Below are 17,520 nucleotides of genomic sequence, written 5' to 3'. Positions count from 1 at the left end.
GCACATTCCACTCCCTTCCTGAATTGAGAAGTAAGAAAGGCATTCATGAGAGGTCTTCTGGGACCCAAGAATCAGAGTCCAGGTACATTTCTTCTTTCTTTTCCTGACACTCTCCCTAATTATAAACACAGTCAAGTTAGATGGTGTTTAACTTTTCCCTCTGTAATTCAAGGACAGCAACACCTTCTCACCTCCCAGAGTTATGCAAACTGTAAGGTATTTTGTTATGTACAAGGAGCAAAATGTACTCTGAACTTGTGACACACAGAAAGTTTTAAATAGTAAAGTGAGTACCAGAATGCTTGATACCGGGATTAAGTGTCTCAGCCATAGGTTTCTTCTCTTTCTACTCTATTGAGTACACAGTGATGGGTAGGTAATACTCAAGTAACCTTCTCTAATGTGGGGAAACAGTCCCTTTTTCCTTCTTGCCTGATTCTCCTTACAGATCCATTAAATACCAACCGGTCTGTTAATTTACATGGAAGCTCTTCTCACCGTGCTCTCCCTACTAGAATCCAACCAAACAGTGCAAGTACTCCTGCTGCAGTTTGCAAATACCTGGAATAGATGCAGAAGGTGCTACGGACGCCACAGGCATAGGAGGCATAGAAACTCCACCAAAAGAGCTGTAGCTGACACCATTGGAAGCTCCAACACTGGAAGGAGGCTGGATGCCCGAGCCTGCACCTCCTGGAGAGTTCTGTTCTGGTAAACTAGGAGAGTTTTCCCAAGCTTTACGGGCAGACTCCATCTACGGAAATGAAGGGCAGTAACTGCAGACAATTCACATGTGGAGGGGAACACTGAGGCCTAGGGCTGCTCATCTGTAAACTCTTACTTCAAATTCAATCCAGTCTAAGCATAATGGAAAGCTAGCACGGTTTAGGTCAAGAGGCTTCAGAACCATTCCCAATGGGCAAGCATCCATCAAAAACATTCATCGCTTGTGGTATTTGCAGAACTGTTTTGGGGGGGAGAGGGTGCAGGGTAAAGTGGTTTTTCATGTTGCCTTTTTTCTTTTTAAAACCAGTAGGTGTCTAGGATTACTGGTTTGTTATCTTATCCAGCTCCTGAGACAGTCACTAACAGGAAAGCTTTGCTGGACATTTTTTTTTTACTTTGCAATAAGGACTTCAGCATCCAGGACTGTTGGAACCCACCCCTGTCCTCCCATGCTGAATAGAACATATGCATAACTTTTACAGGAGCTAATTAAAGATTTAGCAGTGTCTGACAAAACACTCTGGGAGAGATCTCTCCACCCTTCACTACCCTGGTCAAGAAGACAAGGCAGCCGGGCCTAGGACGAGCACACCTGCCAGCTTACCTACCTTAAGAGTAAGGTCTGCAGTGGGGAAGGACATTGGGTTCAGGCCAATGCACCGTTGGAGGTGATGATCTCTTCGCAGAATGGGAATGGACTGCGTTAACCCTGCCTGAGGGGAGATTGGTAAATGGTGAATACTCTGTAACTCTCGTGAGAATTTCAAGAGGCACCAGAGCCTCAGCTGGCAGCTATAGTAACTACACCTCAAAGGACTGAATCCTCAGTGGTACTGCAGGAGTTAAGTGCTGCGTTCAACTGTTATCCACTCTGCTGATGGAATAAATTAAGCTTTGGCAGTGTGCAATGACTCCCTTTATGTAGAATTACACCAGCTTCCATTTAAACATCGATTTGACCCAGTAACTTCATTCTGCAGAAGTGCTCCCCCCACCATATTTGGAATCTACCTGAATTTCTGACAGAATCTGTTTCTGAAAGAGCACTTCTGAAAAGAAAGACCCTTTAAGACAAACCTCCTAAACCTAACAGCCTACAAACTTGAAGGCATTTCAAAAGCAGCTTCGTGAGTTTTTCACATTGCTGTCCACAGCTGAGTCACAAGCTGAGCTTTCGCTGTGCTCACTCTTTCATACAAAATAATGAAATACACAGATGGCTAGAACAAGCTAGAAAACCTCTCAGAGGGCCTGGCTAACAAGATACAGCTCTGTGCCTTGCTGTGGCAGATGAGGTGTTCTGAAGAAGCTAGCAGCCCAGGCCTAAGAATGCCACTATCCACATCGTGTCCATTATCAGCTCTCTTCTGAGTCTCGGGGCAGGAGACTGGCGACCTCAGAGATCTGCTAAACCTCTTGCCTTACAGAGGTCACTGAATGACAATGGAGTTGCTCGCTGTATCACTCCTGAGCTAGCCATGCTCATTTCATCAAGGTACCTCAGGGGCACAGATATCCATTATGGATTTTAGTCACATGTGATGCCCAAGCATCAAGTGTTAAGTGAACTGCAAAGAAATACTCTTGCTCTGTTTGGAATTGTCTGAGATTTAACCAAGGAGAGGCTCAGATGAATCAAGGCCAAAAGAAAAAAAGAAATACTTACATTACTGGCCAAGGCATCCTGCAATTTGGTGACAGGGTTAGCTGCAGTGCCAGAAGCAGAACCAGGTGGCAAGCTGAAGTCAGAGTCCTGAAAAAGCAGAACACACAAAATTCAAATCAAGGCCTGAAGGCCACCCACCTGCTTCTCATGGTTAATGAATTTAGCCTGAATCATGACACTAGAAACTAAAGACTGTCCTCCAGTAAGCCTTGCTGAAAGAGAACATGGAGACACTTCTCAGCACTCAGTAGCAGACAACCCCCAGAGGCACACAAAGCTTTAGAAGGCCATGATCTTGTCCATCACCTCTGTCACCACCCCAAATGGTCCTTGGGACACTATTTCTAAAAGGACATTATGCATTTGCCAAGACATCTTGAGCACCTGGTTTGTGTCAATAATGAAATCTAAGGCAAAGCTACAGCATACGTGCTGGAAGCTTCCTCTAAATAATCCTGCTGCCTCAAACCACCGTCCACATCTCGACAAGCTCAAACCACCAAGAAGATAAAATTAAATTCAATCCTCACTTTAGGATTTACTCCAAATTCAATGGGTGGCACAGGAAGTACAGAATCCACGTGAATTTCCACCCCGTTAACAGGGGGAATATTCCCTTCCAGCCGTTCCGTTCCCTCCGAACCCTTTCTGTTTTTCAGGGAGCGTTCGTTGCCGATTGGTCCAGGCTTGTGTTCCTTGTTCTGTCCTGAGCCTTGATCTGAATCCTTAACAGGAAAGCAGAGAGGCTGAGACACAAAGACCAAATAACCCAATCTCAAGCCTTAAAAATGCTATCAAGAACAACAGAACCACTTCACAAGGTCTCTCACTACGTGCTCTGGCTTGGCTGCAAATCCAGATTACCTTTTTATCAGATTGCTTCTGCACTTGCTCCTTCTGGCAGTCAGGCTTTGGATCCACCAGGCCAGCCCCATTCATCTCCTCTGGTTTGAGGGTGCCATATGGAGAACTGCGCTGAGAGGAGGTCGCGGAGGATTCCCGAGACTCCGCGCTCAAGTCAATGCCACTATCCCCCTGGCTGCCTTTAAAACCCTGCTATGCAAAGCACGAAATGTGTTAAAGCCCCGGACTCCGACCCAGCTCCACAAAAGAGGAAAAAAATCCCAGAAAACAGCAAGACCACGTCCCCTTTTCAAATCACATTCTTGGTTAACTGCAAGGAGTTGGTCTTGACCTGCAGCATCCCTTGGCTACTGCTTCACCTCCACACAACTCTGAGCTGGGCTAACCAAAGCATTAACCCGACTCTGGCTTTAGAATAAAGGCCAAAGTGTCGCACGTGGCAACAAGGCAGAGACTGCCAAACTCATTACACTTGTAACCCAAACCAGATTTGGGCTCTGGTCTCCAGAGGTGAAGCATTCTGGAACTTCCTCTGCCGTCCCTGCGTTTAGGCTATAGCTACACACTGCTCATGGAATGAAACAAAAATTAGCTATGGGCTTCCACCATCCTGGACAACACGCTGCCTCCAGTTAGGAGCATAACCCTGGAATACCCCTACCAGAGAGTTACTACAGATTTATACCCATGTGTAGCGCTACGCATCACTTGGCCCTCTAGGTTAGAGCAGCATGAAGCTCAAATCAGAGCTGCAGAGAGACAGTTTAAAATTGCACAAGCAGAGCTGACAGTCACTAAGCACAGATGGAGCATGGAGAAGCATAAGCCACCTACTTCAGTACATTGTACACGAGATACCTGAATGGCACATTAGGTGCCACTTACCTCAGCGGAGCTAGATTCAGTACCATTAAAGGTATTTACAGGCTTGCTCCAGGAATCACTTCCAGGAGACTGAACGGAAAGAGCTGGAAGAAAAGGGAGGGCAGAGTTCAGCTGCTTAACACGAAACTGTGGGCACATCTTGTACACCACGCATGCTGCGCGATTAACATCCCATTTCTGGACACGAGAAAGGATATTTTCACCACCACAAAAAGCCATTGCTCCCCAGTCAGCTGAGACATGACAGCACAGAGTAGACAGGCTGCAGAGAGGGAGGTAGAGAACAGGGACAAGAGATTTCTTTGGGAACAGGAGAATGATAGGAGAAAGAAGGAGCAGAGATAGAAACAAGGAAGGCTCTAGATATTCAGTGATGGAGGATGAGAAAAGAGGAAGGCACAATAAGAAAGCAGCTGAAGTAGATCCAACCCAACAAGCCTAGAAAAACATTGCGCAGGACCTTGATCTCACAAGAAGGCCCAGGAACCAGATTAGGAGACTGACGTGGTCAACAAGAGAAGGATGGTTAAACAGTACAGTTTTGAACAGATGTCTGCTAGCTCCCTTCCCACCTCCAGCATCAGAAAATAGAAAGTTGTCTCCTCATAAGCACGGACACCCTGTCCTTCCTACACACACCTGAGGATTCCCCACTTTCATGAAATACTCTAAACCAAACATACAAACTTACCTGGGCTGTTGCTCTCCCAGATCTCCGTGCCCAGGCTGTTTCCAGACACTGTTACATCACTTTGCTCCAAGCACAAGCTGTTCTGCTTCTTAGCAAATCGAGGAGGGATGCGAGACTGAAGGACGCGGGCCTTAGCTGGTGCCTGACAGAGAAAAGACACAAGCTCTAAGACCTGTCGCTGAACTGGGGCTAACAAAGCCTGCTCCAGGCAAGTCTGATCCCTGGGTTTCTAAACACTGCAATGTCAAGAGCCCCTAACCCATGCAACAAAACTGTGTTTCACAAGAACATGAAAAAATGCTGTCTTCAGCAGCATGTTGTTGTTTGTTTTTTTTTTCAGGGGGCTAGGGAGTGTTTGCAGCACAAAGCAAAGTGGTATCACTTGTACATCAGACTTGCTCTGCTTAATTCCTCTTCTTCGCTCCAGACAAAGAAAGATCAAGTCATAATTTCACCGTACAGAGATGGCTCTTTCACAGTACCAAGCTTTGGACGGAGGGAGAAGCACATCCCTTCAAAACTTCAAGACCATTCCTGTTGCCCATTCACACGTTGTCCTCAGCTAATTTTAAAAACCAAGCAACCAGGCTTTTATAGCTTTGCTTGGAAGATTCACTCCACCCACCACGAGCCTCCCCTGCCAGAAAGCATTTCCCAGTGATGCTTTTTACTTGCATTTCATCCTCCACATTTTATTAAGTCTCCTTTCACGTTAAAATATTCTGTCTCCTAGTACATGCAGACAAATTCCTCCCTCCTAGATGTTACTTAACATTACAGTCTTAAATCTTTTATTGTAAATCAACTCCATTACCCTATTCTGAACATAAAACTGTGAGAGTTCCAGTTTGTTTTTTTCTTTCTGGTAAGGTGCCCAGACACAAAGCTGGTAAGCCTGGCAAAGAAGCTACCACATCCTGTTCTAACAGTAACACGTTGATGTGGCCAGAGGGTGCAGAGGTCCTCCACTGCTCACTGCTGCCCAGTATCCCACCAACAGGCTCAGTAAGCCAAGTCGCTTTGAGTAAGTCTCACTTTAAAAAACCCTCCTTGACTCACAATTAATGATTCTGCTAGATGACAACAATCAGAAATCTTCAAACTATCCTTTTCAGACCAACAACCCCTGCCATCAGAGCCAAAATACATTTCCCAGGCCTGATACCAGATCAATCCTACTTTGGCCAACTGCGTTTTTCTGCTTATCCAAACACTTTTGGGGGCCTTGTACCTCTGACTACTGTCAAAATAGCCTAACAGTTCAAGTTTTTTCTGCCTTCTACTCCTTACCTGAGCAGCCTGTTCCTTCTTTCTCCGTTCCTCTTCCAGCAAACGGCGCTGCTTTTTGGTAAGAACTTCAATGAAGCCTTCACCTGCCATTGAACCTACTTCATTCTCTTCTGCTGTGCTCGACACCCGATTATCAATGATGGTACCTAAACAAAGTGAACATGGGAAAAAAAAATAATAAAAATTGTGCATGTGTGTATGCATATAAAGCTTTGAAACTGCACTCATTTAAAGAGTGTGTTCCAAATAGAATCCATACACAAGCAAACAAGTTTAGCCAGCAGCACTGCAGCTAAGCTTTGAAAACTAAGGCACAGAACAGACATCTACTAGTCACATTGTCCACCACTGCTTTGCTGTCCTCTGCCTCGAGGTGAGCATGCTCCAGCTGGGAGAGCTTGGGAACATGTGTTAGCTCAAGTAACTTCAGATGTGTTATCAGCAGGAAGGAACCCAAGGCCCACTTTAGATGTTCTTTCAATTTCCTTCTCACTATGTAATGTATTTTGGGCTTGAAATTTAACAGCTTACTAGAACCAAACTTTCCATGGAAGATAGATTTGATTTCTGTCAGATCTGGCTGAAAGTTTGGGTTTTAAATTTAAAACCCAATTGCCTTCCATGTCGTCCCTATTTAGACGCACTGAAATCTTCCTGTGTAAGTAAACAGAAAATAATCTAGACACATTTATTAAGTTACACTGGTTTGAATTTGCCTTGCTTGAAGTCAGCCACAGTGTGTTAGTTATCCCGTAGAAAAGAAATAAGACACTCACTTCCATAATTCAGTTCGAACTGTGACAACACCTCTCCCTTCTCGCTTGCTCTCTGTGCAGTGGATTTGGGCTCCTTCTCTGGCTTTTTACCCGGCCCTTCAGCACTCTCTGAGTTAGCATGGGAGGCCCTATCCAGGCTGTAAATGGAGTGGCTGCTTCCACCACTGGTGTTCCCAAGGCCCCCTCCTTCTTCTGGAGATCTACAAGGAAAGAAGAGAAAGGAATTAGATTTGTTACAAGATGAAAAGTAGCAGCAAGAAAACAAACAAAACCCCATGGGCTGTATTTTCCTTGCCAGGTTTCTAATCGTATCTCATTCTTCTTCAGCCTTTGCGCAACTGAAGGTAGATATTAATTCTGAGCACATAACTCATTAGAAGAGGAAATGGGATGGAAATAGAACCTGTGCTCATGAGTCAACCAACAGGTTGCTCCCCAACAGAGCTGATAACCTAGCCTGTCCCCATGGGAGGGCTCTGTGCTTCTGAACCAGTGTCTCCTGACCTCCTGTGACACTGCCCCAATCGTTCCCCCTGCTTGTCTTTGCAATTGGCACACACTTCCCGGCAGGCATAAGGGAAGGGAAGGAAGATGAAGAGAAACTGGCAACACTGAAACAGAAAAGTCATTTTCCCCTTTTTGTTTCTCCCAGAATTTTTTGCCCCTTTGACCATCATCCACACATCCTTTCCCCAAGGGTTCAACTCAAAAAAGAGGCATGATTAAAGGCAGCAGGGGCAGGGAGCAGCTTTCCCCTTCCCTTACTTTCTCTGTCTACCAGCACGCATCTCTCCCGACATCAGCTCTCCTCTCCCTCACTTCCATGTAAGCTACGATTAGCTACTGCCTCCTGGGGTTGGGGGAGCTGGGTGCCAAACAAGGACCAAGTTGCCTATTTGTCAGCGCTTTAAACCCAATACAATGAAGCTGCACAAGGACCTTTATCTCCAGTTCCTAGGAGTGGAAAGTAATAAGGTAGCTGCCAAATTGGCCAGGACCAAGGCACAGCTAACCCAGCATCCTGTCTCTGATGTTGGTGGCATCAGATTCTTCACTAGACGCTTGCAATGAAATACTTAATCCTTAGTACTCACGGGAGGAGCTCCTCCCAGCAGGTTAGGAACACACAGCACCACTTACCATTCATCACTGGGCTCCACTAAGGACTGAGAGAATCCTTGCTCAGACATGGCTAGGAGTGGCAATGACACGTGGCTCTCAGGCCACAACCACACTCCTGGGAAGCCAGGTTAGAGATGCTCAACCTGCACAAGCCACAGCAACCCATGCCAGATAAACCCAACCCTTGCTTTATTTTCTGGCACGCTCCCTGAGGGACCCACAGCAGGAGAGGTTTGGAGTTACAGATCAGGATTTCCTCCATTATCTTCCAAGCCTCTAGTGAGAGGCAGACCAGAGAGTGCTGAGCTGTCTTGGCAGGAAACTAGGACAAAGAAGGGCAGGAACTCAGAGGTCTGTCATGCCCACATCATTGTGAACTTCCACATGACTGGATTTCCAGTGTGGTAGTAAAGGAATCAACTGGTTGTGAAGCACACACTGACAAAAACCTTTATCATGAGGTTGGATAAGAGGTGCTGGGAATCATCTGCACTAGACTGAGAGAAACAGGCAACAGCTCCCCCCTCACAACCCATCCCTTCCCCACTGCCCTGACATCTGCACACCCGATGACAGGCATCTATCGGCACGTCAGGACGCAGCCCTACCTTTTGCTTTTGATCAGCGTCCCGTTCTGCTGGCTCTCGTATCGAGAAGCTGCTCCTACACCACTCCTGACCGACTGCTCCACGTAGCCTGCCGGCTCAGCCTTGCGGCTCTGCCTGTCCACGAGCGGCCGCTGGCTGGAGAAGCTCCTCTTCGCCAGCTCTCTCTTCTCTCCCAAGCTACCGCTCCCGAGGCCGCCCTCAAGCTGCCCTTCACCCTCCGAAACTCCGTCTCGCCTCTCCCGCCGCTCGCTGAAGTCACTGCTCTCCGAAGCTGTCTCCCACTCCTCGTTGGCGTGGTCTGAGGAGTTCTGGTAGGACAGCTCAGGAGACCGCCTGCCCGAGATGCTGCTCTTCTCCGCCGTGGGCAGCTTGGGTCTTCCCGGCCACTGGCTGGGCAGCAGGTTGGGGGCTCCCTCCTCGGGGTTCCACTGCCCGACCGATTCCCGCTCCTGCCTCAGGCGCCTGAATCGCGGAGGTTTGTCCTGGCGGGGGGGACGCCGCCTGCGGAAGGGCCTGTTCTCTATGTTCTCCTGATCCGCCGAGTAATCCTCCTGGAAAAAGTGCCTCTTGTCATCCAGATGACTCTCCTCGAAAACCCGGCTGGAGAAGGAATCCACGTGCTTGTAAGAATCCTGGATGTAGTCCCTGTCAGACTGCTGCCTGCTCCCAAAAGCGTCCGACGGAGAGGTGTGGCTGTACTCCTGCCACCCTGCTCCCCCGCTCCTGCCTTGCCACTGGGTGGGCTCCTTACCCATGAAACCCCTTCGCCCGTAGCCGGAATTGCTCAGTCTTGGTGGCAGTGACCTCCCGAAAGCTCTCGGGGCCCTCATCTTAGGATCCAGACTAGTGTGATCATCTGAATAGATTTTGTTGGACCTCCACGACTCTTTGAAGTCTCCCTTCTTCAAATCGCTGTCTTCCCTGTCCAGCACGGAGCCTTCGTTGCTGTTTTCTGAGCCCCTCTGTCGGCGACGTTTCGGGAGCTCCTCGTACTCCGACCCTTCGCTATGGGTCTCGCTTGCAATGCGGCGCCTTGGCTTGCCTCTGGGGAAATCTTCGGGCTGGTTGAACTCCCGAAGCCCTCGCCCTCGGCTGCTCCGCTGGTTGTTGTAGACCCCCCGACTGCTCACAACAGTGCCGCGGCCTCTGAAACTGAACTCCCTGAAGCCTCTCCCTCGCCCCCGCCCTTGACCTCTCCCACCAAAGGCTTGCTCCTCATCAATGAAGATCCAGTTGTTTCTTTTCGTGGGAGGGAGATCACTGGACTCTCTAGACAGCTTGTTCTCCCAGGATCTTTCTGGTTTCTCTTCCTCCTCTTCCTCCTCCTCTTCCTCTTGTGACTTCTCAGCCTCTCGGGCAAGGCTGGCTTGGGAAGAACCTTTGTCATCCAGCAGGTAACGCGTGGAGCTCAGCAAGGTTGCAGCATCATCTGATTCATTTTCCACCTTCTGAACAGCTGCCTTCTCCTTCAGTGAGCGTGAGGTGTCCTCTCCCTCCAGTTTAACCTTCTCCATCTCCTTCTCCTTCTCCTCCACCTTGAGGGCTTTCAGGACTGGCTTTTTAATCGGGCCTGATCGTCGTGTCCTCCCAGTTTGCTCCTGCTGTTGACCACTTGTGTTTCGGATTTCAGGGGTCCACTCCGTCGTCTCCTCAGCAGGCTGTTTGGTATTAGCTCCTTCTTTCTTCCACGGGTCAGCACTGAACGACTGCTCGTCCCTGGGAGCTTCTTCAGCAACTTCTGCTGTAGTTTCTGAGGGTTTCTGATGGTGGCTGATATCCCAGCCGTTATACTCAGGCTTCTTCTCTGCTTGGATAAAATCAGGCTCGAGAGGCGAACACCTCAGGTTTGCATGCCGGCTGCCAGGGCAGGTTTCCTGCACATTCTCCTGGTGCTGAAACAAGAGATCTTGGCCTAGCCTCTGCGAAGACAGGCAGCTGTCAAAGTCTGCTTGGGCCTTCTTGTCAAAAGCATTCAAGTACTCCTCCCCTCTCTCCTCAAAGAGATCTCGCTGCGTGCTCAGACTCTCTGGCCTTCCAGGAGAGGCAGAGTAAGAGCTGTCGTTCCTGAGGAGGAGATAAACAACAAACAGAAAACAGTCAGCTAATGCAAGGCACAGCATGAGGCCAGGGGCCCAAGCTGACTGAAAGAGGTAGAAAAAAAATAAAGCAGGCTTTGTTCTACATCAGGAGACAACAGGCCTATAAATACACGAATGCTGGGCAGTCCAAGCCAAATCGCCTGGCTTGTCAAATCAATGGATGATAAAGCAGTTCCTATGATGGGCAGCAAACTTCAGAAATAAAGGAAGACAGTCTCCAACATACATAGAGATCTGAGAACAAGTAGTTGGATTCAGGAAATATCAAAGAATTAGGAGACAAACTAGAACCTGTGAGAATTTCCGACTCATAGCTCCTACTGAACAGCCCTGCAAAGCTCCAGGCTGGTGAGCACGGACTGGCATCAGACAGAAAAACTCAGTTAACTCAGTCCGTAAGCACCTTCACAACAGAGGAACTCAACAGTGTAAGGCTGCTACCAGATCAGTATCTTGGCCTGCTCAGAGACATTTTTTGGGTCAACTCTAAGCCCGCTTTTCAGTAGGAGATGACCTGTAATGGCAGCACAGCCTCCTGCCACAGCCTGCCTCCCATCACAGCACGTGTGAGGACAGGAATTGTGCACTCACCTGGCATGCAGCCCCTCCATGGTGATGTTGTCAGCCTGTTTCTGATGTGACAGGGAGTACCCTTTGCTCTGCAGAGATGTGTAGCTCTCCTGGCCCCACACCGGCACAGGGTCCATGGGAGCAGCTTTCCTTTCTGCCTGCCCTGCCTGACAGTTCTGATCTTCAGACCGACAGCTGCTCCCACTGATGGAGTCCTGCTGGATCATGGGCTTCATAATTCCTGGTCACAACAGAGTTCACACCATTAACGCTAGGATCTCACTGCCAAAAAGAATTAACAGTCTACTACTGCTAGCCTGACTTCCCTTCCTTCCAGGGCTGCGGGTGACTGCAGCCATGGAAACCTTTCTGTAAGAAAGGAGCCTGTGTCTGGGAAACACACAGCTGGGAAATGTACTGGGAATGATACAGAAGGTGACACAGCTTTCAGAGAGCAGCTTACACACCACACACCATCACTAGCTTGAAGATGAACAGGTATATAAAACAAGCCGCAAACTCAAGGGAACGATTTATACATCCCAATGTTTATATTCACATCTCCGAAGATCAGTTAGAAGGTAAAAAGATGATAAAAGCACACAGCTCGGGAACTACAAAATTTTCCTATCACATTTCTTGAAGGCCTATCAAGATTTCAAACAATTACAGTCACTCTCAAACACTCTCGTGGAACAGGCAAGGTCTGCCTTTACAACTGCTCTGGCTCCACAGCTGCTAAGATCTCCCAGTGCAGTGCAGGGGATGGGCAGGCAGGTGTCCTCCCTCCCAACCTCCTCTGCTTTCTCTTTAGCCCTCACTGTGCCTAAATTTCCCATCCCTAGAGAAGGCCAATCACAGCCAATCAGGCTACGAAATCTGGGCAGAGGGCAGGTGGATGAAGCACAACAAAGTTAGGACAGCTGTAACCATCTCAACAGCTCAAATGCTCCCCCCAACACACACAGAGCAGAAAGCCCATGAAAGCCCAGTCCTGAGGACATCAGGCACCTGGGCTCTCACAGAAGCTCTAGGACTGTAACGCATTCCTTGCGTTCTACAACCCAGAAAACCAACTTCCAGTCTTAGGTCTGAGAAACATCTGCAGTAACTTGTCTGGTATCTGGAAAGTTAATGGCCACGATAAATGGAAATACTGGAAATCCCTTACCTGAAGGGTGAAGGGCTGAAGGGTAGAAATCCACAGGGGTGCGACTCTGGGCCATACGAGGGTCCATGTAGGAGGGCATCATCATCCAGCGAGGATCAAAGCCAAGCATCTGGGGGTGTGGTGGGTAGAATGTCCGCTGGGGGTGGGAATGGGACGGGGGAGGATAGACTTGCGGCTGCTGCCAGTGATGCATCTTGTACAGCTGCTCCTGCAGGGACGAAGGATGGGCTGTTTGACACCAACTGTTACAGTGCCAGGAATCACACTTGCAACCCAGCCAGCCCAAGGAAAACACATTCAACGTATTTGAGGCTCAAAACCAAATCAGAGCGGAGGGTAGAGCAGTTCAGGGAAATTCATTACAAACTGGGAACGCAGCAATTGCTATTCTTTAAATCCCCAAGACACAGTAAATACAGACGTGAGATTAAGCCACCACTATGGGCCACGGCATACTGCCAAATGCAAAGGATCACTTTCAAGACATGAGTTCAGATTTTTCCCAGCACTTCTATGAAATATAGGACAGTTTCCTGTCAAACATCATTTCCTAATTGGAATTAAATACTTCAGAAGATGTTGCTCTTTGAAGAAAATGCAATTATAAGTTTAGTGTGTATGCATAATACTTCTGTTCTTGTTAGGCAAACAGATTAGATAAGAACATCCTAAATTCAATTAAGAGAGCTATTAATATTGTATAGTGTTTCCTGTACATCCTACAGAGATGGACTGACACTGCTGGGTTGCTTCCCATCTCCCACAAGGCCAGCACACCTTCCTTTAACATCCTAACAGTCCTCAGCTAATTTGACTTAACGTTTAACTTTTGCCTAGAGTCCAAGAAGAACCTGTATTTGAAGGGAGCTTTGTGTACTGCAGAAAGCTTTCAAAATGTGAACAACTCCAATTAACATGAAATACCCCTATTTACCTGTCAAGCTCGCCACCACATTCTTCTTACTAAGCTTACAGAAGTGTCAAATGCTGCAACTGTTTACAAAAAAGGCAATCCCCTACTGCAGAGCAAGAGGGGAACCCTTAAATCTGACGTGTCATTATGTCAAGAGAGAAAAACCAGATTAACGCACAGATTCTGATTACCTAGCACTCCAGGATCTTGGAGAAAATGCTTCCTTAATGCCACCAGCCTATTTTTTATTTTCTTCTTTTCATGTAACCACTGCTACAAAAGCAGCAACACAAAGCACCCAAAATACAAACTGCTTTATACATACTAACAATACAAATGGTAAGAGCAATAAAATGAAAATTTAATGTTCTTCCAGTAACAATGCTGTCATGCTAATACCACCTCAGGTTAAAGACATCCAATTATTTTGAGTCTCAGATTATTTTTAGTTTCAGATCATCTCTTTCAAAGAGTAACATTAGCAACATTTGCTGCTGTACGTTTGATTCATGAAAATGCCAACTGCCCAATAACAAGCACAGAATAACAGCCACGGAAGAGTAATTACTAAGCCTCCGAGCAAAAGCCAAACGTTGGCTCTTCACTAAAGTTTGCAGCAGGGTTGATTATATCACATTTCAAGTGGCCATTCTATGAAGAATGACAATTAACTCTGCATTATCACAAGCCTGAATATTCTGCCCCTTGGCTCGATTCTGCTGCTCTAAGGAGACTCACTGCATCTGAGAGAGCTGGAAAGCACGTATGAAATATGAAGTACCATAAAGCTGGGAAAGATGCAAGATGGATGAGGGAGGTAGCTCAGGCTGGTCTCTGAGAGCCCCAAGAGAGTTTTCAGTGAACCAAAAATGAAACAAATAGAAACAAACGCATATTTATGGGGCAAAGAAAATGGTGATCTACAAGAACCTCATAGAAAAAAAGGTTAGGTAGAAAAGGAGAGCAGATAAAAGAATAACCTCCCTCTGCAAAGGCAGGAGGTGGAGCTCAAAGTATGCAGCTTTATACCCCTCACATCCAGCCTAGAAGCAGAGTCCAACCACCTGCCACCGTGACCACAGTTTGCAAATAGCTGCCATACCCAACAGGGTAAGGACACAGTGAGGGTAAAATCAAACAGAAGCAGCTGATCCCCAAAGGGATTCAGCTCAGCAGCCTCCTTTCCCTTGGCCTGTATATTCAGCACCCTGCCCCTGCAGCTGTGCTGAAGAACAGAAGCTTCCATCCCGTGCCAGGGAACAAGCCCAGATGCTCACCAGGTTTGCTGCCAGCCAAAGGTGCTCAGACACTTTGCTGGATCAGGCCGACAGTAAGCACCAGAGTACTCAGTGCTGCTTTTTTTGACTTTGGACATGGGAAGGTGAAAAGTCCCTGGCTTCTTTTATGTGCACACATTTGCTCTGCTACACACCCCAGCCCTAAGATGTCACATTATCAGGAGATACTGAGGCAGCAGCGCCAGACAAGGCAACATTTCTGACAGCAGTGTCTACTTTTCTCCCAGACAAAATCTGGCCTCCCCACACCTCTCCCCAGCTACTGAAAGCACAACAGCACACAATTCACATAATCTACAGAGCCCTTTTAGCCACGTTACACAGTAGAGATCTGTGATCAAGACAGTAAAAAAGGCTGGGGGAGAACTCTCATTTGTCATCTCCCATTCCAAAGAGAGTCGGTTATTTGGTGCTTACAGTGGTAAGAAGTAGACAGAGAAATGCTAATGTGGGAGTCCAAAGAAGAGGGGAGGGAGTGTCCCACCTATTTATTACCTGCTGCTGTTGCTGCTGTTGTCTTTGGAATCGTGGGGGAAGAGACTTCTGGTATTTGTTGAATTCCTGTGCTGGGGAGGGAGCTTCTCTGAGCTCCTCCTCACTGCTGCTTTGGGCGGCTGCTGCTGGGGCAGGAGTCTCCTCTTCCAGATAGCCAACAGAGACATCCTGTGCGTGAAACTCGGGGGTTGCTGGAGAGAAGAAAATAAGCCTTGGTGAGTCCTGCCGTGACACGGCTTGTGCACACCACCACAGCACAACATGCACAAGCGTGGGCACATCCTGGCTGTTAATGTGGTTGAACTTTATTACAGTCATACATAGCACCTCACACACAACCTGATTTGCCCTGACAGTTCTAAGGGGCTTTGTCACTCCTGTTTTAGCAAGAGATTTCAAGATCCCCCTCTGCTGTCAGCCTTCTGCTGCAGCACTGTGGGAGAAAGCCCATTTCCCCTGTTATTCCTCCTATCTGCCAGCACTTACTAATAAACTGATTTTGTAACCCATGGCCCATGAGCACTTTCTTAATAGGATCATCCAACCACAAGAAGAACAAGAGGCCCGTTCCAACAAGGTCTCTACTAGTACAGTTGATTGAGCATGCATAAGACAACCACAGAAGTCTGTGCTTGTTTCAATAGGATGCTTTTTTTTTTTTTTTTTTTTTTTTTTTTTTTTTTTAATAAAATGAACCTTCATCACCAATCCATAATACTCTGTAGGATACATGAAGCAGACGATCTCTTACGAGCAACTCAAATACTCCCCAAGTTCCCACTCCACACACAATTCAGGTAGAAGACAGCACCATAAAAAAAAAAAAAAAAACACACTTGTTTTTACAAGGCAAGTAAATGCTCCTGTACCTCTACGGAAAGTGTGTCCATTCTCTTGCACGGCACTTTTTTCTGTGCTTGGGGGTCGCAGGTCTTCATTCTCTGTGTGTTTCTGGGTCTCCCCGTTCTTCTGAGCCAGTTTGCACTTCTGATCAAGTTGCTTCAGCTTTGCAGCACAGGCTGCCAGACGTTCCTCCCTGGCTCGCCGCTCTTCCTCCTCCCGTCGCCTCCTGGCTCGCTCAACTGCCTCTGAGATCTCAGAGTGCACAAACTTCTGTCTCAGTGGCACTTTTTCTTCTTTATCCTCGAGGGACTGCTGCCTGAGAACACTTCCCATGGAGGGCTTCTGCCAAAGGAAAAACATTCCTCAGTGAGCATGACCCGAACGTATCCTCTGCCTTGAACTCTGCAGCCCGTGCTCAGAAAATCTCCTCCCATCTGCCTCCATCCTCATGCACACAAATCCCCACTTCTCACGAGGAGTTATTGCTGTCTGATTCAGTTACTCCTTTTTCTAACTGTCTGACAAACCTACTGCTCTAGACCAAATTCCACTTCCTCTCTTTAGTGGCAGTGCTGTGCAGATGGGTTTCTCTCTAGCCAGATATAAGCAAAGAACTGAGAAATTTAGCAGCATCCTGTTTTCAATAAAGCGTCACGCAGGTCTCTTAATGACAGCAATGTGTTTCATCCACCAGCCCAGCACAAAGAGCCCATTCACAAGAGTCCAATCTACCTGGTATTCAGATGAAGAGCTCCAACCATTCATCTTCCTTGGAGGTGGCTGTGAATCCTGCACTTTCCTGACTGTCCGGGACAAGCCAACTGACTCGCCCCAGTTCTTTCCTTCCTCGGAGGTGTGTTTGACATCTGCACCATCTGCAGAGCTCAGGGACAACTGTCGCTGCCTTCTGGGATCCCAGCTGTTCCTGTCATAAAAACAGATTTGCTATTACAATTGCAATGTGCCTTAAAAAGCACTCACAGCCTTACTCATCAAGTGGCAAAAGCAGTTGATTGTAACAGAAACAAAGGATCCAAAACAAACAAACACAAGCCCAAGCAATGGGCTTTTCCTATGGCACTTAAGAATTAACACCATTATTGTGCAGGTGAGACACAAAAGGGACTCAGTTCCATGACCCACACACACCCTTGAGGCCCACTCAGAAGCCAACAGATGGAATCAAAAAAGCCAGGGGGGTGGGGCTAAAAAAAATATCAAGCCTCTATGTATGAAACAAGTTTTAAAAAGATCCCAGTACTGTTTAACCATATTGAAACAACTATAGGTGAGAACACAGCCAGTTCTTACCACTTCTGTCGTCCATCTTTAACAACTTCTTCCTCTTCCTCATCTTCACTAAACTTGAGTTTCTCAGAGTAATCCACTTCATCATGAATACCTGAGACAGCAGAATTGGAGAAGGGACGTGTGAGAGAAAACAAGCAGGGCCTGCCTGCCTTGTCCTGATAAAGCTTATGCCTTCACTGGCACTAAATCAGA

At 47.4% G+C, this 17,520-nt stretch overlaps 1 protein-coding gene across 5 annotated transcripts in view; it reads right to left on the bottom strand.

The window, feature by feature from the left end:
• PRRC2B (proline rich coiled-coil 2B) overlaps window positions 1-17,520 on the bottom strand; it is a 44,713-nt gene that overhangs the window by 6,281 nt on the left and 20,912 nt on the right. For 3 of the 5 annotated variants that reach the window (XM_032200094.1, XM_032200097.1, XM_032200095.1), the window contains exons 10-25: window positions 17,329-17,419; window positions 16,750-16,942; window positions 16,044-16,359; window positions 15,175-15,365; window positions 12,469-12,676; window positions 11,319-11,538; window positions 8,629-10,692; window positions 6,899-7,098; window positions 6,123-6,268; window positions 4,833-4,974; window positions 4,142-4,224; window positions 3,257-3,448; window positions 2,923-3,117; window positions 2,393-2,479; window positions 1,335-1,439; window positions 562-754 (exon numbers count right to left, since the gene is read on the bottom strand). In XM_032200094.1, the coding sequence (XP_032055985.1) occupies window positions 562-754; window positions 1,335-1,439; window positions 2,393-2,479; window positions 2,923-3,117; window positions 3,257-3,448; window positions 4,142-4,224; window positions 4,833-4,974; window positions 6,123-6,268; window positions 6,899-7,098; window positions 8,629-10,692; window positions 11,319-11,538; window positions 12,469-12,676; window positions 15,175-15,365; window positions 16,044-16,359; window positions 16,750-16,942; window positions 17,329-17,419 (4,626 nt within the window). The remainder of the gene's footprint in view (window positions 1-561; window positions 755-1,334; window positions 1,440-2,392; window positions 2,480-2,922; window positions 3,118-3,256; window positions 3,449-4,141; window positions 4,225-4,832; window positions 4,975-6,122; window positions 6,269-6,898; window positions 7,099-8,628; window positions 10,693-11,318; window positions 11,539-12,468; window positions 12,677-15,174; window positions 15,366-16,043; window positions 16,360-16,749; window positions 16,943-17,328; window positions 17,420-17,520) is intronic. The other 2 variants (XM_032200096.1, XM_032200098.1) reach the window with 1 other exon arrangement.

This window comes from Aythya fuligula, chromosome 19 (genome assembly GCF_009819795.1).
Source record: "Aythya fuligula isolate bAytFul2 chromosome 19, bAytFul2.pri, whole genome shotgun sequence".
NCBI classification, from domain to species: Eukaryota; Metazoa; Chordata; class Aves; order Anseriformes; family Anatidae; genus Aythya; species Aythya fuligula.
Note: the sequence above shows the minus strand (reverse complement) of the source record. Positions and strands in the feature narration are given on the sequence as shown.